Source organism: Amblyomma maculatum, chromosome 1 (genome assembly GCF_055883805.1).
Source record: "Amblyomma maculatum isolate TAMU_Amacu chromosome 1, ASM5588380v1, whole genome shotgun sequence".
NCBI lineage: Eukaryota > Metazoa > Arthropoda > Arachnida > Ixodida > Ixodidae > Amblyomma > Amblyomma maculatum.
The window spans coordinates 353,056,387-353,078,941 of record NC_139344.1 but is presented as its reverse complement, the minus strand read 5'-3'; the positions used below and the strand labels follow the sequence as shown (position 1 = coordinate 353,078,941).

The 22,555-nt window shown below is 49.9% G+C and overlaps 1 protein-coding gene across 2 annotated transcripts in view; it reads right to left on the bottom strand.

Annotated features, from left to right (window-relative positions):
• LOC146207792 (glutamate receptor ionotropic, kainate 2-like) overlaps positions 1 to 22,555 on the bottom strand; it is a 121,932-nt gene that overhangs the window by 36,992 nt on the left and 62,385 nt on the right. For both annotated transcript variants that reach the window (XM_084590457.1, XM_084590448.1), the window contains exons 4-7: positions 21,478 to 21,662; positions 20,344 to 20,397; positions 19,432 to 19,608; positions 2,454 to 2,618 (exon numbers count right to left, since the gene is read on the bottom strand). In XM_084590457.1, the coding sequence (XP_084446583.1) occupies positions 2,454 to 2,618; positions 19,432 to 19,608; positions 20,344 to 20,397; positions 21,478 to 21,662 (581 nt within the window). The remainder of the gene's footprint in view (positions 1 to 2,453; positions 2,619 to 19,431; positions 19,609 to 20,343; positions 20,398 to 21,477; positions 21,663 to 22,555) is intronic.

The window sequence follows — 22,555 nt, the reverse complement described above, 5'->3', positions numbered from 1 at the left end:
TGCGCTGGAATTCATATTATCTCTATATTAGGTTCTATTGGCCTCGCCTCGACGACGCGTTTAGCCTCTTCCGAGATTCTTCCTTTCCGGAAGTTCCTGACTGCATTCTTGCTGTCACATAAAATTGTCCCCGGCCTTGATACCGACGCAAGCGAGTGCTATCTTACTATTCCGCCGCGCTGGCATCTCTCGCGGATACAGCCGCCGTGTGCTGTCCGCACGCCGCGTCTACATAAGCCACCTGGTCTGCCTGTCGCTTCCTCCTCTTCCTCTCGTATGCCTTAGCTTTATGCTGTCGCCTTTCTTTGTTGTACTCGGGATACATGTTTCGCAGATGACGATCTCTAAAGAGGAGAAAGACCAGTATTGCATACTATGCGGAGGCGAAACGAAGTGGCGTCCGTGTGCTGTGCGATGTCAGCGCACGTTAAAGATCCCCAGGGGCCGAATCCACGAGAGTTCGCTTTGGAACGCGTTCGCTTTCTCTCTCGCCACCTCGCTCCATTGGTCGCACGTCGCCACCGCTGGCGGTGACGCCATTTCACGAAGGCGGGACCACGGATTTTGTTGACGTCACGAGACATATCAAATGAAAGCGAACGCGTTCGGTCGCTGTGTGTGGAACCCGGTAAGCGGCGTTCACTTCAGTGCGAGAATCATGCCGTACGTGCCCCCCGTCGCCCCGGTGTTGTTCGCATTGCTCAGCGAATGTGATGGCAGCTTCAGCGGTCGCGCGCACATGACGATCCTTTCGACGTGCCTGACGATGCCTTCCGAAGGCACTTAGACTATCGAAGGGGCTTGTACGCCGGCTATGCGAACAGCTATAACCCCACTTTGGCCCAACGAGAAAAAGCGCGCTCGCAGCAGAGCGGAAAGTACTCTGCGCGCTGCGGTTCTTCGCTACCGGAGGCTTCCAGTCGGCAGCGAGGCTACTATACGGCTCCAGAAGACGTCGGTGAGCGGGACGATTTTGGCCGTCGCTCAGGCAATCGTGCGTGTAGGCACTGAGAAAAACTAGGTGTCGTTTCCTTAGACGCCCGAGGAGAAGGCTCGCGTCAAGGCAGAGCAACCGAGATGGGACCGCCCAGCAAAGCTGATTGGTTGTTCTCTGCCCCCAGCATTCATCCTACCCTTCTCCCCCCAGTGCCTACGTCAAATTGACGTCACGGCAAAGCGAACGCGTTCCAAAGCGAACTTTTTCGTGGATTGGTCGAAATTACTCCGTAGCCCTCCACTACGGCTCCCCTTTCTCGCTTTCCACTTTCACTCCCACCTCCCTTCCCTTACGGCGCGGTTCAGGTGTCCACAGAGCAAGTGTGACAGATACTGCGCCTTTCCCTTCCTGTGAACCAACCAACCAACCAACCAACCAACCAACCAACCAACCAACCAACCAACCAACCAACCAACCAACCAACCAACCAACCGTATTATGCGGAGAGAGGGGAACTCTCGACCACGTAATTTGGGAATGTGCTTGCAGCCCGGGCTCCGAGAAAAAGATAAGATAGAGAAGCCTGGGAGACCTTGCTGTTGTTGTTGTGCATGGAGGAAGGAAAGCTTAGGAAAGGCCCTGACGTCATTTGTTGAAGCCGGCGCGGCTGCGCCGCGACAGGAAGCTACAACGTCTCTCTTCCTCCTTTACCCTGCGCATCTTCTTTCTCCGTGACGCTCACGTACCTAGGTGGGCCGAGTTTTCATAGCAACAGCGTCGCCGTTGCTAATGGCCCGACTTGGCTAACCCTAAATTTTGACATCACTTCCGCCACGCTTTCTTCAATGCATTGGGAATGGCAAGGGCTTCTCCTAAGTTGTTTCCTTCCTCCATGTTGTTGTGGCTGCAGGAAGAAGGAAAAGAAAACGCACGGCCTGCTACTGGCCCTGTAACCAAGCCATCTCCGCTGCCTCGTGCGGACAGAAGAAAAAATAGAGAAGAAAGAAAAAGAAAAGGGAGAGAAAGACGCGTGCGAGACCTTGCTGCGGAGCGAGAACCCCGCTCAACAGCAATAAGCCCTCCGGCTGGCGGCTGAGGCCGTGAAGCAACAATGTATCTTCACCATACATTTGTTTGCGAGGCTCCTGAGTAGAGCTCCCTTAGGCCTGCGCGCGGGGGGGGGGGGGGGGGGGGGTCCAAAAAGGAGTTTCATTTTGGTGGAAATAAACGTTTTGATGATGACGGTGATGCGCCTTCACTGCGAACACATTCAATTGAGCGCGACTGACGGAACAACCTCCGGCTTAAAACACAGAACTGTTAATAAGTGAGCTAAATGATATCAATGCATTGCAGAACGCTCCAAACGCTGGTAATTCTGAGGTAGAAGCATTAAGCCTGCAACTTTTCTGTATGCGCAATACGCAGCTCGAAAGTGAGTAATCGGGAGTCGCTCCACCTGGAAGCTAGATATAAGATTGAGCAACAAGCATATCAAAGCTGTATCACGTCTTACCTGCTTAACAGCACTAATTAGGCTCTTTGAGTGTTGCCAGGCGTCGGAAGATGGGCCCCCTCGGCAGCGCACGCTCGGTGGACGGCCAAGGTTTCCCGCACGTGCCAGGCTTTGTACGGCTCGCACCAGAAGCTCTAATGAATCTTGCGCCACGGCCGCGTCTGTCTGGGGACCAAATGCAGTGCCAGATGAAGCCACAACGGCAAGGCAGCGAACACATCAGGTGAGGCAAAGAAAAATGTACGGTTTAACCATACCACACCTCTATTCCCCGCTGCAGTAATACTCATCTGAGGCTCCATATAAAGGAATCTCAGAGGAAGATATTGTTACGATGTGTAGCCGAGATGTCGGAAGATGACAAAGATGTTTTGGGCACTGTTTCGAATGATGACGAGGCTGAAGATATAGTGTTGGTGTGCACTGGTACTCTGGTGGTATTCCTGACTTTGAAGTTAGACTCCTGCCACTTGGGAACTCCCCGTAATAATATTAACAGAAGAAACTGTTATGGTTTTTTTTTTGTGTGGCACGTGACAGCAGCGATGTTGAAGCGTGTACGACGCGCCTACTTGAAATGTTCGCTTCGTTAATGGTGCCTAGACGAATGCCCGGTATCCTAACATGCTGTAAATTGGTTTTAGGAAGGGAAATGCGCAGTACGATGTCACTCCTTGCACTGCACACCCGTACCGCACCATATGGAAAGGGGGTAGGCGGGAGTAAAAGAAAAGAGAAAAAATTTTAATGGGCCCGTTGGACCACAAAAGCTCTCCACTACGGCACCTTTTTCCCTCTTCCTTCTTTAATTCCCACTTTCCTTCCTTTCCATACGTGGTATCGAATAAGGATGAAGCAAGGAGGGTGGGGAAGTAAATGTGGACATCCCACCTGCCAAGGCAGCCGCAGCGTGTGCCGCCGCATTGCCCCCTGACGAGCAACTCACACCTTCTCTTGCCCTTATGCACTATATTCGGACCAGTCTTCGTAGCCTCAGTCAGCATCGCATGCAGGTGGCCACACCAGACCCACCTTTTACGCGAAAAACCCACCTCACCCGAAGTCAAGAAGGCTTCTTGAATAAGCTCATTGCCCATGCGGCTTACACGCCACGTATTATGGCCCGCTGGCGTCAGTATACGGAGAAAATGATTACGTTCCCCCACTGTACGACTCTAACTCGCGGCGGCATATCTCATCTACTCTGGGATTGCCCTGCTTTTTCTACTGGATGCTCCGAGATCAAACCTTACCGCCTGAACTACCGTTCCCTTCTAGAAACTGATGCTAAAACACAGATTATATTTGCAAAGTATGGCTCGCTTAGTGGCCTGGTTAGAGCAATGTGATTCGAGTGACGACCTCCTAAACAATGAAGATTCTGTCTACTCCCCTTTATCCCCATCCATGGCCATGAGCCTTCCCAATCAATAAAGGACATTCAGTCAACCCATACGTGGTGCTTCAGGTGTCCGCAGAAAAGTGTGTTGTTGTGGTAGTAGGAAGAAGGAAAAGAACATGCACGGGCCTGCTTCTGGCTCTGTAGCTGAGCCACTTCCGCTGCCTCGTGCGGGCAGAAGAGAGAAAGTAGAGAAGAAAGAATAAAATTGCCCACGATTACGTTACTTCCTAACGCGAAATTTGAGCGCAGCTCATCAGCTTTTTTACCTTTTCGATAGATTGAGGCAAATATTTAGAGCAAGACACGTATGTACACTTACAGACAACTTTTTTTTTTTAATTTTCACACGTATACCTTCAAGAAACATTACACTAACAGTTCTTGGCTGTCATGAAAGAAGCTTTGTGGTCTGAGAAATGAAGAGAGCAATTGAGTTATCGGGAGGTTGCGGAATGCAGCGCGTGGGCCCATAAGAACGTTGCGCGACGAACAGATAGCAGCGACTGACTGATGCCGCTGACACCGCTAGCGACCAAAGCGAGTGAGAACGGGATGCACGCACCGTGATCCGCTGATAGCGAGCCGCGGCGTTTCGGCAACCGCAGAGCACCCTCATCGCCACGCATGAAAAGCGGGGCCCCGCCGGTGTGGTGCAGGGGTAGGAAGCCCGACTACTGTGCCGGAGTTCCCGGGTTCGAACCCGACCTCGGCGGCTGCGTTTCGATGGAGGCGAAACCAAGTGGCGTCCGTGTGCTCTGCGATGTCAGTGCACGTTAAAGATCCCCAGGTGGAAGAAATTACTCCGTAGTCCTCCACTACGGCTCCTCTTTCTCTCTTTGCACCTTCACTCCCACCTTCCTCCCTTCCCTCACGGCGCGGTTGCGGTGTCCACAGAAAACAAGTGAGACAGTTACCGCGCCTTTCCCTTTCTATAAATAAATAAATCATGAAGAGGGGGAACGCCCTCCTCCTTCTTCGGCATGACGGCGACGGTGTTTTACGCAGCGCGTTGTCGACTCGCTAGCGGCGTCAGCGGCATCAGGTCGCTCCAAGCGCTGCCTCCTGCGACCCCCTCCCCCTCCTTTCCTCGTGTTCTCCGGTTGCTGCGCGCACTCGTGCCCCTATTGTTCGCCGCTGAATTTACCCCACTCCCCTTTTCCTGCGATGCTCCGGTTGCCGAAGCGCATGCTCGAAGTGGGGTGGGTGGTAATAACTATTAAAACAGATGAGTTTGGGGCGTGCATGCCCCTGGGCCCCCGCACGGCCCCACTACACTCAAACGTTCATGTTTCTATGGTTCATGACGTCGGCAGCCCAGTCTGTGGCGATCTTCTGCCGAACCGGGTCCTGAGTGCAGCAGGGTCTCCCAGTCCTCCCAGGTGGTAAGGTGCTCTAGACCCCGCGGGGGAGGATCCGCCGGGCATTGGAACAATAATAATAATAATAATAATAATTGGTTCACAGAAAGGGAAAGGCGCAGTATCTGTCACACTTGCTATGTGGACGCCTGAACCGTGCCTTAAGGGAAGGGAGGAAGGTGGGAATGAAAGTGGAAAGAGAGAAAGAGGAGCCGTAGTGGAGGGCTACGGAGTAATTTCGATCACCTGGGGATCTTTAACGTGCGCTGACATCGCACAGCACACGGACGCCACTTCGTTTCGCCTCCATCGAAACGCAGCCGCCGTGGTCGGGTTCGAACCCGGGAACTCCGGACAGTAGTCGGGCGTCTTACCACTGCACCACCCCGGCGGGGCAAGGCATTGGAACAGGATGTGGGCGAGGGTGGCAATGGAGTTGTTGCAAAGGGTGCAGGAGGGATTGGTGAGGGTGTGGTGGTAGCGAGATGCACTATAAGGGACGGGAGGGTGCGCGTTTGTAGTCGTCGCCAGAGCGTCTGGTGGTAGTTGTCTAAAGATGGGTGAGGTGGAGGATAGAGTAGTCGCTCGGCCCGATAGGCCTGCGTTAGCTCACTGAAGGAGTGCATGCGATCACGCGTGAATCCCGGATCGGAGGCCGCCGGCGCCCGGTTTAAAGAACCTCGGGCTAACGCATTGGCGGCCTCGTTACCGGGATTCCCGGAGTGCGCAGGCACCCATATCAGCTCCACATAGCGGGGTGGGTTAGCGGCGGGCGAGCTCAGTATACTGAATGCAGAAATGTGAACTCTACCACGCGCAAAATTTAGTAGCGCAGTTTTTGAGTCGGAAATTGGCTGAAAGGGGGGTGGAACTGGTTACGAGGCATGCCGACGCCGACGCGAAACCCAGGAACGGGCCCCAGAGAGCTGCGCTCTAAAAAAGGGAAGCGGGGAAGAAAGACGCACGCCGCCACAGCCGTTGCTCACCACCTAAGCGGTGGCAGGTGCAATGGCGGCTTACAACAAATAAAAATTCGGTTAGCCCGCGCCTCAATCAGCGTTGCACTATCTTCTCAGCCCCGTATAGCCAGGAACGGCCACCCTTCCCAGAGAAGTGTGACAAGTGTGACAAATACTGCGCCTTTTAAAGCGAAAAATGGCTCATGTCTCGCTAGCGTGTTCGTCCGTCAGCCGCGAGCGTCCACGAGGAGTGTTCCAGTTCGCGAGATACTCCTTTTCAATCATCCTGACGACGTCATGAGAAATAAAAAAATCCAGTCTCCAACGGGAATCAAACCTTTATCCCTCGGATCCTTAGCAGAGCGCTTTAACCCACTGCGCCACGTCCGGGATAGTGGAATGCACATCAAAATTATCCCTGTCTATCGTGAGGATGATAGCAGCAGGATTCCGGCTGTGACAGATACTGCGTCTTACTTTTCCTATAAAGCAATTATAGAATGCCGGTGAACAATTCGCAAAAACAGAACTGGTTATGTTCGACGAGGGACGCGCGATGTACCGTGCCCAGTAGCAACGCTCAAGCTTTCGCATTTAATAATAATAATAAATTGGTTCACAGGAAGGGAAAGGCGCAGTAACTGTCACACTTGCTCTGTGGACACCCGAACCGCGCCGTAAGGGAAGGGAGGAAGGTGGGAGTGAAAGTGGAAAGAGAGAAAGAGGAGCCATAGTGGAGGGCTACGGAGTAATTTCGACCACCTGGGGATCTTTAACGTGCGCTGACATCGCACAGCACACGACGCCACTTCGTTTCGCCTCCATCGAAACGCAGCCGCCGCGGTCGGGTTCGAACCCGGGAACTCCGCGGCGGCTGCGTTTCGATGGAGGCGAAACGAAGTGGCGTCGTGTGCTGTGCGATGTCAGCGCACGTTAAAGATCCCCAGGTGGTCGAAATTACTCCGTAGCCCTCCACTATGGCTCCTCTTTCTCTCTTTCCACTTTCACTCCCACCTTCCTCCCTTCCCTTACGGCGCGGTTCGGGTGTCCACAGAGCAAGTGTGACAGTTACTGCGCCTTTCCCTTCCTGTGAACCAATTTATTATTATTATTAAATGCGAAAGCTTGAGCGTTGCTACTGGGCACGGTACATCGCGCGTCCCTCGTCGAACATAACCAGTTCTGTTTTTGCGAATTGTTCACCGGCATTCTATAATTGCTTTATAGGAAAAGTAAGACGCAGTATCTGTCACAGCCGGAATCCTGCTGCTATCATCCTCACGATAGACACTACAGATTCTGCAGTGCTCTCACAATTTTAAGGCGAAAGCCTTCAATCGCCCATACTCGCGGCTGTGACCCTGTCCGTGCGGTCACGAGGTGTCACATTTCTTCGCGAGATTACGCGGGATGCTGCGAGATTGTGACATCATCGGCCATGACGCCCCGGGATCATGAAACGCACATCGTAGTTCTTGTCTACCATGAGGATGATAGCGGTATTCCACGAGTGACAGATACTGCGCCTTTTCTTTCCTAAAACCCAATACAGGACGCCAGGGAACATTGACGCGTTCAACGGAACGCTGGTTCTTTTCCGACAAGGGGCGCGCGACCTGGTCCCTGCCTCCGTGTGGCGCCGTTCATTTGGTGCTGCCTCGAACGCCGCACCACATCAAACAGAAGCAGACCCAGTGGTGTCTAAAATTGGTTTACAGAAAAGAAAAGGCACCGTATCTGTCATACTACTTCTCGAACACCTGAACAGCGCTGTATATTGAATCGCAAAACATTTATTTCGTCTCTGAAGCAGGTCTAAGGAGAGACGTACGACATGGCCGCTAGTCCATAGCTGGCGGCGACTTCATTAGCCCGCTCGATGGCCCGTAGGATCTTCGAGCGCCGTGAAGGAAGGTGGGAGTGAAAGAAGAGAGGGAGATAGAGGTGCCGTAGTGAAATGCTACGATGGCGCTATAAGGGCTTTCGCCTCATTGCACTTTAGTAGTTATAAGTGTCCACTAGAACGTTAAGGCGAAAGCCTTCCTAGTCTCATGCAATGAAATACCGCGCGCGTGTTGTGCCAACAGTACCTAGGAACTTGAAAATTTGTTTGACACTATGGACAACTAAACTGCGACGAGGCGAAAGCGTTTGCTTGAGCACTTCGAACGCCACCTCGACGCCTGCTACCTGGATTCCCTGACTGGACCACGGGTGGTGCAGTGGTAAGACGCCCGACTACTGTGCCGGAGGTCCCGGGTTCGAACCCGACCACGGTGGCTGCGTTTCGATGGAGGTGAAAAGAAGTGGCGTCCGTGTGCTGTGCGATATCAGCGCACGGTAAAGATCCCCAGGTGGTCGAAATTACTGCGTAGCCCTCCACTACGGCTCCCCTTTCTCTCTATCCACTTTCCCTCCCACCTTCATCCCTTCCCTTACGGCGCGGTTCGGGTGTCCACAGAGCAAGTGTAACAGATACTGCGCCTTTCCCTTCCTATGAACCAACCAACCAACCAAGTGTCTCCGGACCCATGCAACGCGTCCCCGCACCAAACCGTGAACACGAACCACCTGAGGATCTTTAATGTGCGCTGACATCGCACAGCACACGGACGCCACTTCGTTTCGATGGAGGCGAAACGAAGCGGCGTCCGTGAGCTGTGCGATGTCAGCGCACTTAAATATCCCCAGGTGGTCGAAATTACTCCGTAGCCCTCCACTACGGACCCTCTTTCTCTGTTTCCACTTTCATTCGCACTTTTCTCCTTTCCCTTACGACGTGGTAGAGGTGTCCACAGAATACAGGTGAGACAGTTACCGCGCCTTTCCCCTTCCTATAAATCAATCAGGCAGCGGAGGTGGCTCAGCTACAGAGCCAGTAGCAGGCCCGTGCATTTGCTCTTTTAGAGCGCAGCTCTTTGGCGCTCGTTCCTGGGTTTCGCGTCGGCGTCGGCGTCGGCCTCGTAACCAGCGCCTCCCCACTTTCATCCCCCAGTTCGAGCCGGCGCTTGGCAACCGAAGCCTCGCAGGAAGCGCGGAGCAGCCGGCGAACACAAGGAAAGGAAGGGGGTTTGGGGGGAGGGGGGGAAGGGGTCGCCTGAGGAAGCGCTAGCAGCGACTGTCTGATGCCGATGCCGCCGCTAGCGAGTCAAGACAACGAGACCGCGTAGATAATAATAATAATTGGTTCACAGGAAGGGAAAGGCGCAGTATCTGTCACACGAGTTTGTGGACACCTGAACCGCGCCGTAAGGGAAGGGAGGAAGGTGGGAGTTAAAGTGTAAAGAGAGAAAGAGTAGCCCTAGTGGAGGGCTACGGAGTAATTTCGACCACTTGGGGATCTTTAACGTGCGCTGACATCGCACAGCACACGGACGCCTCTTCGTTTCGCCTCCACCGAAACGCAGCCGCCGAGGTCGGGTTCGAACCCGGGTACTCCGGACAGTAGTCGGGCGTCTTACCACTGTACCACCCCGGCGGGGCATGACCGCGTAGAAAAACTGATTTATTTTTTATAGGAAGGGAAAGGCGCGGTAACTGTCTCACTTGTTTTCTGTGGACACCGCAACCAAGCCGTAAGGGAAGGGAGGAAGGCGAGAGTGAAAGTGGAAAGAGAGAAAGAGGAGTCGTAGTGGAGGGCTACGGAGTAATTTCGACCACCTGGGGATCTTTAACGTGCGCTGACTTCGCACAGCACACGGACGCCTCTTCGTATCCCGTTCCTCTCGCTCGTAACGCGTCCCACGGCTGTGACAACCTCGCGAGGCACTTGTACAGATCTCGTCTTTGAGTATCAAGCATTGGTGTACCAAGTAGAACATATATCAGTCTATTTCTCCGACCACAAACCTTCCTTCATGACTGTCAAGAACTGTTAGTGAAGTCTTTGTTAAAGGAATACGTGTGAAAAATAAAAAAAAAATTCTGTGATAGCGCATACATGTGTTGGTCGATTTCTTTGCCTCAATCTATCGAAAAGGTGAAACAGCTTATTTGCTGCGCTCAAATTTCGCATTAGGAAGTAACGTAATCGTCGGTAATTTTTTTCTTTCAGTCGCAACAACAGATTCGCTATTCGACGATCACCTTGACTGTGTTTGCGGGTGTTTTCCCTGAAAGTATTGTCGATGTTCCTCAAACCCCGCATTTGAAGGTTCTCGGAATTTGTTATAACGTATACGGCGCAATTATGCGAAAATAGTTTGTAGCTACCGTTTAACGAGTTTAGCTGTTTGGCGCTATCAAGTGAACACCCAGAAGCGCAGCTCGCACCTAGCTCCTGGTGTCTATTTGGCGTCTGTTCAGACAGGCGGCCGCAAGAGGCTGTCAAATGATCCGAAAAGCTACAACCTTCAAGAGACGTTAGCTTTTGGTCCTTTTTTGAAGATATGTGCACTCGTAAGCTTTAGTTTTCTGGTGTCTTCTTATAGTTATTTGTTTTCTTTGTTATGCTTTGCAATGCGCAAATTTTTTCGAATATTACATAAAGCTGTTAATATTAATAACACCTTGGCTAGAGCTTAGCCATTACATGATGATGTGTCTTTTTGCATAAATAACGTCGTCTACCTCCTCTTGCCTGTTAGCGGTGCTTTAGCAGTTCTCAATTTCAGAACGTCTTTTCGATGCAAGGATGTGATAGCGCGTGCCGCAAGGGCGATGTCGGAGGCCACCCACTTTGCACTTTCCGTACTGACAAAAGTCGGGGTCGTAAAGGCAAAGGCGTACGCCTACGTGCTCTACGTTTCACGCGTTGCGGTGATTCCGCGTCGAACGGCAGTTCGCCTCGCCTCCCTGGCTGGGGTGTTCGTCTGGGATGGCGGGACAGCTCTTGTCGCGCGCCGTTTCCTTCACCTACCGCAAGAAAGGGGAGGCATCGGGCTGCCATGCGTCAACACGGTGGGTCGAGTGCTTGCGTCGAAACTGGTCGCTACTCTGCTCAATGATCCGCTGTACCCGGGGCGCTCCCTGTTACAGTACTGGCCGAGCACAGCTCGCCGGGCCTTTACTGCAGACCGGCACCTAAGCACACAGGCCGAAAGGCCTCACAGGTTCTACCAAACTGTAGCAGGCTTTAAGACAGCGGTCGACAGCGACCTGCATGACCTCAATATTTTTGAGGTGCCCGCAATGCAAGTCAGCGAGGTAGTTGCCTCCTCGCGTCTAAACCGCGACGACCAGCTCCGCACGGCCGTCAAGTGGCGTAGGTGGGTGGTGAGCCGTGTGCCTTCCGAGGTCCGCGATTTCGAATGGCGTCAACGATGGGGCGTGTTACCCATGCGAAACCTCCTCGCCATGTGGCATGTCATGCCGAATGACCAATGCCCAAACTGCGGCCGTACGGAAACCATGAGGCACGCGTTCTTTGAATGCCCAGTCGCGCTGGTCATGTGGCGCTTGGTGAGAAGGATGTTCTCCGTGCACGGTGGCCCTGGCGCCAGGCCACCCCGCGGATGTTTTGCGCGGCTAGTAGTCGCCTGTGTATATTTTGTGTTGTGGAAGAGGTGTTGCCTTGCTGAAGTCTGTAGACAATCAGCCAGGGCCATGTACCCAACGCTGCAGCGACTGCGTCTTCTATTGTGGAAGTATCTCTCTCATAGACTGGACAAGAGATGGAGAGGCGCGGTTTCTGCAGCGCTGGCACACCCGTTTCTTTGTCGTTCCGGACGGCAGGCTTGTTATGCCACAGCCTTGCCATACTAACCCCCCCCCCCCCTATATTACGTACCTCGAATCATAAGGAAGATTTAATCATCTGTCATTAAGTTTCTCATTGTAATGCCTTTTGAGCAACACGGAATAACTATTAATATGTGATTGTTGCTAGTATCGCACCTTTCGTTGTCCTCCCATGTATGTACTACAGGGCGTGTGTGTGTATGTACCTATGTGTGTGGAAGACAATAAATTCCCTCTACCCTTAATACTGGAATAATCATCTATACGCCCCGCTGGGGTGGCGTAGTGGTTACGGCGCTCGACTACTGTACCCAAGGAAGCGGGATCACACCCCGGCCTCGGCGGCCGCTTTTCAATGGCGGCGAAAAGCAAGGTGCCCGTGTGCTGTGCGATGTCAGTGCACGTTAAAGAACCCCAGGTAGTCGAAATTTCCGTAGTCCTTCACTACGGAGTCTCTCATAGCCTGAGTCGCTTTGGGACGTTAAACCCCACAAACCACCGCATTTTATACAAAACGAGGACGCTTAAGCCTTGCCTTAGACTGCACGCGAAAGAACGGCTTAAGTATCCGCCTTATTTCAAAAACGAAGTGTTTTAAACGCGTTAGCCTGATATGAAGGTCATATATACCTTGAGTGTACAGCGCCCCGGTTGTAAACCATAAATTTGATCCCTTATGTGCTAGTATATGGGCCACCTAAGCAAGACCACTTGGATAGAATTTCCGTTTTGATAGAATTGATTGAGTGGTTGATTTATAGGAAGGGAAAGGCGCGGTAACTGTCTCACTTGTTTTCTGTGGACGCCTCAACCGCACCGAAAGAGAAGGGAGGAAGGCGGGAGTGAAAGTGGAAAGTGAGAAAGAGGGGCCGTAGTGGAGGGCTACGGAGTAATTTCGACCACATAGGGATCTTTAACGTGCGCTGACATTGCACAGCACACGGACGCCTCTTCGTTTCGCCTCCATCGAAACGCAGCCGCCGAGGTCGGGTTCGTACCCGGGTACTCCAGCACAGTAGTCGGGCGTCTTACGACTGCACCACCCCGGCGGGGGATAGAATTTCGCGATAGCCTCTTTGACGCAGAATATTCAGGTTCGTGTCAAAGGATTCTAAACCTTCTAAAGAATAAAATTTCTAATTGAGAGTCTCAAGCATGTGTGAGAGTCACACTGACGGTGTTTTTGCCTCGGAACCGTGAATACGGTGGCTATACTTGGGCGGCCAACACGGCCGCGATCTCTTTGTCATGTAGGCTTCCGGTAAGTGTCAAACGATTTGTCTTGTTGAGATGCACACGTTTATATGATGTGATATTTTATGTAACGAATAAGTGATCCCGTAGCGAATATATTTCTAAGTCACCACATTAGTACCCAATCCACGCAGTAGATGGCGCTGCATGCGTGTTGAAATTGGTTATTATATAGGCTTTATTATAAAAGCCTATATAGTAACTCTAGTTGAAACGTATGTTTTCTGGTTCACGCGGAATATTTGAAGTGGTCTCAAATGGCCTGACATGTTCCGGATTGAGAATTGCTCCTTGAAATGAAGCCCAGAAAGTGTGCGGGATTTGAACCGACGACCTTTCAGCCCCTCACCGTACAACCATGCATACCGAGGAGCTTCAGACGGCCATTACGGCCAAACCACTTAGCGCGGGGGGTTGCGGCGATTCTATGTACTGTGATGCACACGTTTATGGAATTTAATAACTGATATAATGAAATATACCTTACATCGCTAAGGCGACTCTAATTCGCAAGTGTATAGTGCAAAATGCATGAAGTAGATGGCGTTGCTTGAATTTCCTATAGCTAACAGTCTTAAGTCGAACATTGAGGCAGCGTTGCCGGAATTCTTTTTCTCGCGAAGAAGAAAAGAACAGGACCACACACAAAATTATGTGGATACCGGGATGCACGAGGTTGCAGGGTACCAAGAGGCCTACATGATATTGCCATCATAGACTACTTTCCTAGCAACCGACGAGAACATGGAACTTGGGCCAGCACTCAAGGAATACTCGGCCATAATAAAAAACTATAGAGGCAGAAGAATGAGATATCCCTCACCCTACAGATGTCTCAACAAAGAGGAAGCTGTCATTTGGAGACATTACAGAAAGGTTCAAACCCAAACCTACACATACTAAACAAAATGCACCCCACGATATGCGCGGACACATGTCCCTGGTGTGGCGAAAAATCCACACTGGATTACATCACATGAGCCTGTCAAAGCATAGACGTGAACCCCAAAATATAAAACTCAAGTGCGCAGCACCGGTAGACTGCTGTCTAGCGACTGCTGCGGGAGCCAACAAGGTATTGCAGCGAGCTCAACGGGCGGCAGTGGCTAGCGGAGCCTTACACTGAAGGCAGCCGACCAGTGGTCAGAGGTGGACGAGGCCGACGCAGAAGACCCCTGGCGATGAACAAGGAGGCATCTTTGAAGGCGCCCCAAAACTGTCGAAAAATAACATAAAGCAAATAAAGTTTTTTTTTTTGCTTCCTTCCTTCTCTCGTTATCGGCAACCTTCAGGGAACGTTGGAACAAAACCGAAAGGCAATATTCCGGCCCCAATTTCCAGTCATCCAGGTACCGAAGGAGGTTTAACAACAAGAATTCGCTTATTCATATAATTTTATTTACAACGATGATCTGAGGTCCGGGAAGGAAGTAGGTGGGTTAGGTGTGTATGAAGGCGCCAGACTCCAAAGGAAATCTAGCAGGGCACTAAGCTAAGTGCGCTTGGCGTCAGTGCTGGCGACTATCCAGTGTTCGTATTTCTGGTTGTGGTGAGCAGAGGCGTAGCGGTCACAGAAGCCCACCGCACCAGAACAGGTTCAGATCAAGTGCTGCAGGTCAACGGAGTTAGCAGGGCAATTTGGGCAGTTGTTCCTGGTTCGGCGCTATCGACTCGGGATGCCCGGTGTGTACGCTGCACCGTCTCGTACCTTGTGAATGGAAACTCGGGCCGAGCGAGAAGACCAGGAGGAATAAAAGGAGTAATTTCGGGGACAAGGTCACGCAATGAACCCCGTCGCTCATGTGTAAAGCGTGTGATGACAGAGTCGGGTGTAATGAGGGGAATGGGAAACAGTAATGGTGGCCCGAATAGGACAGGGGGCGGTCAAGGCTGTGTCAGCGGTATTCTTACAGCTGCGTGCCAGCGGCTTCGTAGGTAGTCCTGTTCCCGGTCCCGTGTATGTGATGTCTGGCTGTCCAGTAAATGCGTACGGAGACTTGCGAGGTCTCTTGCAGGTAGCGGCAGTGCTCTTTGACGCAGTGTTGCACTGAGATCTCGTAAATATATGCGTTAAGAGTTTTTATAGCCTCTTGACTGTCGGTGTAGACGTAGAAGGTGCAATCTGTCTCTTTGATGCAGAGTTGAATGCCCTCGTCGATTGTTTTTAACACATCATCATCATCATAATCAGCCTGATTATACCCACTGCAGGGCGAAGGCCTCTCCCATATTTCTCCACTTAACCCGGTTCTGTGCTAACTGCATCCACTTGACCCCTGCGAACTTCTTGATCTCATCCGCCCACCTAACTTTCTGCCGCCCCCTGCTACGCTTTCGTTCCCTTGGAATCCAGTTTGTTACCCTCAGCGACCATCGGTTATCCTCTCATCGCACTACATGTCCTACCCATGTCCATTTCTTCTTCTTAATTTCTACTAGAATGTCGGTAACTTGAGTTATTTCTCTGACCCACTCTGCACGCTTTCTATCTCTTAATGTTACCCCTACCATTTTTCATTCCATAGCCCTCTGGGTTGTCCTCAACTTAAGTAGAACTCTCTTGGTTAGCCTCCACGTTTCAGCCCTATAGGTGAGTACAGGTAAGGTGCAACTGTTGTATACTTTCCTCCTGAGCGATACCGGTAAGCTGCTAGTCATAATATGCGAGTGCTTGCCAAATGCGCTCCATCCCAATCTTATTCTTCTTGTTATTTCCTTTTCGTGGTCCGGATCTGCGGTTACTACCTGTCCTAAGTTTAACACATGTTCAGTGGCTGATCAGTAATTGCGACCACACTGTCTAATGGCTGGCAGTTGCGAACCCTTCTGGTAGCAAACCGTGGCTACAAATGTTATGCCAGTGCCATCGTCATTTTATAGGCAGGCGCCTGTATGAATGAGGAGACCGATATGCTGGTCTTGTATATCAAGTACCTGACGTTTCCGCTGACGTTTCCGTTGTCATGCGATTTTCGCCATGATGACGTTAAATAGGGCGAGGGAAATGACTGAGCCCTAAGGCACACCAGTGCGATTTGCGAAGTGTGGTGCCACGTGATTGTTATTGACTTCAATTTTATAGGTCCGGTTGTTCAAGAAGGATTTGACAGAGTTGTTTACGCGGGCTCGAACTACATGTTGGACGAACCCGTCGACAATTACTTGGTGGCTGATGGTGTCGAACGCCTTGTGTAAATAACAGCTACGAGTATGTCGGGATGGCCTTTGCACCATCTGCGTGTTCTATTGGTGTGGAGAAGGTAAAGGTTGCCGTGTGTTCTAGCCATGCAAAGCCAGTCTGGAAGGTGTGAAAATAATTTGAGGTCTGAAGGTAGATTGTGAGGCGATTGGTGACCATTGCGTTTCATTAGTTAACATACAATTGAGAGGAGAGAGATAGGTTGCAAGCTTGCGAGTTCCTTGGGGCTCTTCCCAGGCTTGGGAATAAGGACGACTACTGAGTGCTTACAATGTGGTTTTAGGTAGCCAGTATGCCAGGTATGATTTTTGAGGTCGAACAATTCTTCCTTACGGGTGTACTGGCGTTACGGAGCATGCTCCAAGTGAAGCCATCATTCCCGAAAGCACTATTCTTTTTTATTTGTGAGAAACCATGACGAATTCAAAAGTGTTAAAGGGGGTGTTGATGCCAGTAGAGTCTGCAAATAGAGCGGGCACATGGTTGTCTGGTGGGGCTGGTTGGGCGGGTTGCGAGAAAGAATCTATGGACCGCCTCTAGTTCAAGCTCAGTAGTAGTCTGAATAGTGCGGAGAAGGAAGGTTTCTCTTGTATTTGCGGATTTACTCTCACCGTTCATGGCCCGGAATACTTTCAAAAGCTTTCTGGTGCTGGTCGTATAGAGAAACGTGCTACAGAAGTCAAGCTATCGGCTTCTGCTGAGGCGTGTGCTGTAGCAGCGGGCCCCAGCCATGAGGCGATGAAGTTTGAGAAGCTTTTCGTGTTCTCTTCCAGATAGGAGATACTCGAGTTTGGATTGCTTGCTGCTTTCCCACAGGTTAAGCAGGGAAGGGTCAGGCATGGAACACATTCTGTTACTTGCGTGATTGATTTTAGTGGATTGTACCATTTTGACGAAGCTCGCTCTCATGCTTCACCTTCAACTTGACTGCAGATGGTTGCTAAATACGAAGGGGAATGACATCACACCAACCTGAACGCTGCAGCAAAAAAAAAAAAACGGTTGCGTCCCAATACTGATACGCAATAACGTGCATGTATTATCCGACACGTTTTCTTTCTTCTTTTGAATTCTCGGTTACGGCGACGCCTTGTCATCCGTACGAGCTGTATACGCTTCGCGTAAAGTGATGGAAGGCTGGCATCACTGGCAAGAGCCAAGACGGCCTCATAATGCACCTGAGTATGAATAAACAATGCACTTCAACTTAAGAAATGAATAACGAAGAAAACAGTCCTTAGCAATTAAGTGTCAAAATAAAGCGCGTAATTATTTTCGGCAAAACTAATTATTTTTTACAAATTAGATAATGTGTTGCTTTCATAATGCGTTCTTTATATGCTTATTGTTTTCTTTCCGTTTACCACCTTTCCGCCACGTAATGCAGCGTGTTAATACAGCGCCGACGAAAAGGATATAATGTGTTTCAGAGTAGACCTTCAATAAATTTAAAAAATAACGGGTTAAAATTAAAAAGAAATATGTCCAATAACAAACTTTCATCTGCGGCGGACAAATATGCCGCAAGACGCCTCTAAATATCCAGCTATATAGTAATAAAACCTACTAATTAACATTTTAAATATCGCAGTTGCGTGGTTAGTCCCAATGAGGAGTTCGAAGCTGTGGACAAGACGATGCCATATAAATTTTTGAAAAAAGAAAATATTTTCTACAGCCCTGAAGCGCGAGAATTTGCAATGCTTTTTTCATGCTGGACCATAATTAACCGTGAGAGATGTGTGCAAGGAAAACGCCAGTTATTGCCGACTGCGTGGTTTTTATTTTTAGACCGACGGATCGAGGTGAATAAAGAGCATGACACTTCGCGGTAGAGCAGGAAATTTGAATTTGGCGCCATTCCTATTGCATGACGTAATCACCGGGTGTCGCTTCTGTACCAGAATATATGGTCGAGGGTCGCTCTTTCCCCACAGTGCTTGCATTTATCGTTTTTTCTATCGTCCATCTGGACATAATATGCCCAGACCGGGTTTACAAAGTTCCCAGCTTGCAGGCTCCGCCATGCGACTGCCTCCATATTGTTTAGACTTTTATCCGGTGGTGGCATCAGTCTCCTGCTTAACCTTCTGATCGCGGAGGTCTCGGCTCCCGTCTCTTAGGCCTGCGTGCCGGGGGCGGGGATTGAGGGCCTCCTTATCTGGTGGAAAAATAAAGTTGTTATCACATCACACCGCTTATGTACCGAGGTTCCTTCGTGTCTCTCGCGCTCACTTTTGGTTTCGTATGAAAAAAAAAATGCATCGGAATTCCTCGTGGTGCAGGATTGTAGATGACATTTTCTTTGTTCAAAGCACTTCTTCAAAGCCGTCTTGCTGATTGTTACGAAATCACTATTGAGACACCCCCCAACTGGGATATATGAAAAGTGAATAAATGGCTGCGTAATTAGAGGAATTTTGCAGCATATTGTGTCCGCCGTGACAGGGAATTTATTCCTCCAAAGGTTGGTTTTCTATATTGAACTCTTTTTTAAATTACATTGAAGCTTTTCTTTTGACTTTTTATTACTTCTAAGTTTTTCCCGAAACAGCCTGTGTAACGGGGGATAGTAGGGCAGTAAATATGAAAGTAAAATGGCCGATCTGCACAGAAAAATTAGGCGACCGCTTAAGTCCCTTAGGGCCACAGCCCGCGGCCCTAAGAGGATCTGCATTAACAAATCGACGCAGACGCGGAGTTTGCTCTGAGAAAGCCTTTGTCAAACCTAAATCACGGAGGCGCTATCTGCCTTAAAGATTTTTCAGGCCTTCATCGAGTTTCTCTCCGTCTCGCTTGACGGCGCCACAAGGTTTCTTCCGACATCTTTTTTAGACAATATCTCCATTCTGCGGTACTCGACGGCGCCGGATATTCGGCCGAGCGAGTCTAATATGCTATCTGGTAAAAAGATGTCATCAATGGTGAACACAGACAAAACTCCGCACGGTACTCTAAATGCTCACAAGTATGTTCAGATACATGCAAATTAGGGTGTGAGGAACTGCAAAAATTGAGTGCTATTTTTTTCCCCGCAACCGTCAAAAGTGATGCCAGTCAGGATATCCTGCTCTAAAGAACTTGCCCGTTTTTCGAATTTTAGACGGTCGTGTAAGGTGTCACTCACCGTTATGGGCTTCCTCCGAGCCCTCTGTCCCAGGAAGACTGGATAGACACCAGTGCCAGCGTATGCCTCGCGGACGGCCCGAATGTCGTGCTGCCACAGCTCCCTGTTGATCAGCTCGAAGCCGCTCAGATTGGTTCCGGAGTTTTGAAAGCTCGTCAAGTCTACCGTGTGCAGGTCCTGCGCCACGCAGAGATAGCATTAGCTAATATGCGGAATTTCAGAAGGTATGTAACATCTACTCCCCTGCCATATATTTTTATTTTAAAATTCAGTCAGTTGGCTTTCGAGAGCCTTATTATAGACTCAGACCACGCTGCATGCCTTCAACTCTGTAGCCACTGTAGCACAACGTAGGAAAGCACAATCCGGTTATATTATTAGAGGGTTATAGTTTAGCGCGTTCCGCTGCTGTGAACTATACTACCGCAGCGCTCCACTGCACATGAGCAGACCACCTTAAGTATACTAGATGGCACCACAGGCTGGCTGACGGCGAGCACGCTTCCCAGCTCGAGATCAATCAGCGCTCCGTGCTGGCGGCGTGCGATTGCGGATCACTGTAGCGGTACGCCGATCGCACTGTACTTTAACTCTATGTAGATGAATGGGAGCTAGTCTCAGATATTCATCCACATTTGTTCCTTTTGCTGGAGAGCTAGGGAGAAAATAAGTAATTAATGTTATACGAACAGCAATCTGTTGTCTCTGTGGTTGACAGCTTGGGACAAACTTCATGAGATCAGATGCCGCGCTGGCGCATTGTTCGCCCTTAGCAAATTATATTGAACGTGTACAAAAGAAAAGATACCAGTTTCCGGAACATGCATAACAGCCGCAATACAAAATAATCATCGTGCGCCAAAAAATAAAAGGTGCACATAAAATGTCCGAGAGCAAATGACTTCAACGTACCAAAGTTGTGACGACGTAGTTATGGTACTCGGTGATTATTCCGATTTTCTGCGCCTGCAAAGAAATTGTGAAGTTGTCAAAATATATAAAGCTTTTCTTAATCATAATTCGAACTTGCACAGCAATCAGAACCACATTTAAAGACCCCTTAAATCTATTTGTTTAATAGTCTAATTGTAGAAATTCATAAAGTTTCTTGGTCAGTATTCGAGTAAAACTTATAAGATTTGCGTGAGGCCTATAATTTACAAAAATTTGGAAAAGTTCTGGCGCGCACAACAAGCCCCGATGATGTCATCGAGGCTTTTTTGTGCGCGCCATATCATTAGACGCTCCTTGTTGACGCGGACATGACGGGGTCTGGTGGAGCTCTATTGCGATTTGTTTTCTTAACTTTTTCTTGCGCGTGCGCTGAGTTGAGACGGGAGAGGAGAAGGATCGTTCTTCATCGCCCATATGTTCGGTGCTAAGGAAGCTAGCTTGAATATGTTGGCGCTACGGAGGAGGATTGATCGAGCACGTATTCATCATGCACGCTTTCCAGTTTTAGTAAACATCTTTTCATAGACCTTCTATGCGCACATTTAGCAACTTTGACTCTCCGCTGCTGCTACCCGCGTCGTTGTGACATAACTTCACCATAACTTCTTCATAACCACTCAAGCCACTAGGCCACTCATCGCTTAAACTCATTCCATCTTTTCTTTCTCTCCACTCCCTTTCTCGTTTTTCTCCCCTGCCCCTCTAAAGAACACGTTATTTACTTCTAGCACCTTATTAAGGCGAAAGCCTGGAAAGGAAGCTTCCGCAGCAAAAGGCAAACAAAAAACAGAATATCCCGTCATGCCTTGCTGGTTGCCGTAGCAACGGCGAGTGGGACGACGGCATACATAAGAGATACCCCTGTGGCAGGGCGTTGTCAGGGAGAAAGTGGAGAGGGATGCCTTCAGAGAGAAACAGAAAAGGTACAGAGAGCATCGCGTCACCACCAAGGTAGTGGCGCGCGCCACTGGAGAAAGCGTGGGAATCGGATGTCGCGTGCAGTGCATTAAGCGAGCGAACTTCCGCCTTCATACACGTGGGAGGGCCTAAGTGTCTGTGCTGAATATTTTAGGGATTCCTCATATGCCTTACGTGTTTGAGTACGTCCGCCAGCCTCTGCGCAGTCAGGTCCAGGACTATGTTATTCTCGCCGGCTTTGGAGATCTCTCGCAGCAAAGGCCGCGGATCTGCATTGTTGAGCAGGAGCCGCAATGACACCGGGACCGGTTGGCCACCGGGCTGAGGCAGGTAGAGTAGGTTGCGCAACCGCACCAGTGCTGGGAAGAAGTTGACAGGAGGCGTGAGTAACGTGGATGGGCAAGGGTTGTGGAGAACTAAATGTTGTTGTTTTTTCAAATAAAAAGAATGATGTTCTCTCAGGAGCGATGTTTGACTTGCGCATACAGTGAAGGACAGAATAACGTCGATCATGATTGGCAGGGGAATGTTCTGGCGTGTTACCCAACAAAATTTAATCGGTGGTCATATTTATGCAAGTAAACGCCGGTTGTAACTATAGTACTGCAAGAGGCTGTTAACCTTTCTATTTCTGCTACGAAGCGCCAGACGTGAAACAAGAGCTGTGCCATCGGAGCATGGTCTGCATTGCTCCATCTTTCATCGTACATACCACCAGGGTAGGCCAAAGGGATGCGTTTACGAGCAATAATAAAATTTAGATAAATTATTTTAAGGCAGGTGGAGAGGTGCTGTAGGTAAAACTTCAAAACTCTTTTTCTACGTGAGGCACGTTTTAGAGGCACCCCTGCGCTCACTGCATTCTACACCATGAGCTCGGTGCACATGGTCATGGCAGTAATAAGTGCGTATTGTTATGACTTCAATAGCGGATGTAAGCGGTAAGTGAAACATCCATCGAAGATTAATGAATCCGCAGCATCAACGTTTAGACAAATGGTGGTACTCATTCATCTATTCAAATTTTTCTTCATGTGGGAGTGCACGCTCGTAGCAATAATTATAGCTAACAAATGGCCAAACGACTATATAGGGGGAGTAAGAGAGAAACCAAAAATTTACTTCACCCTCCCTTATATCATTTGTTAAAGCTTCCTAGCGCTTCAGCACAAGTGATTTGTTCCAGTTCTGCCGGAAGGGAGTGGAACTTTTTTTAGGGCTAGGGATGTCTCAACTCTATGCACTAAATGTC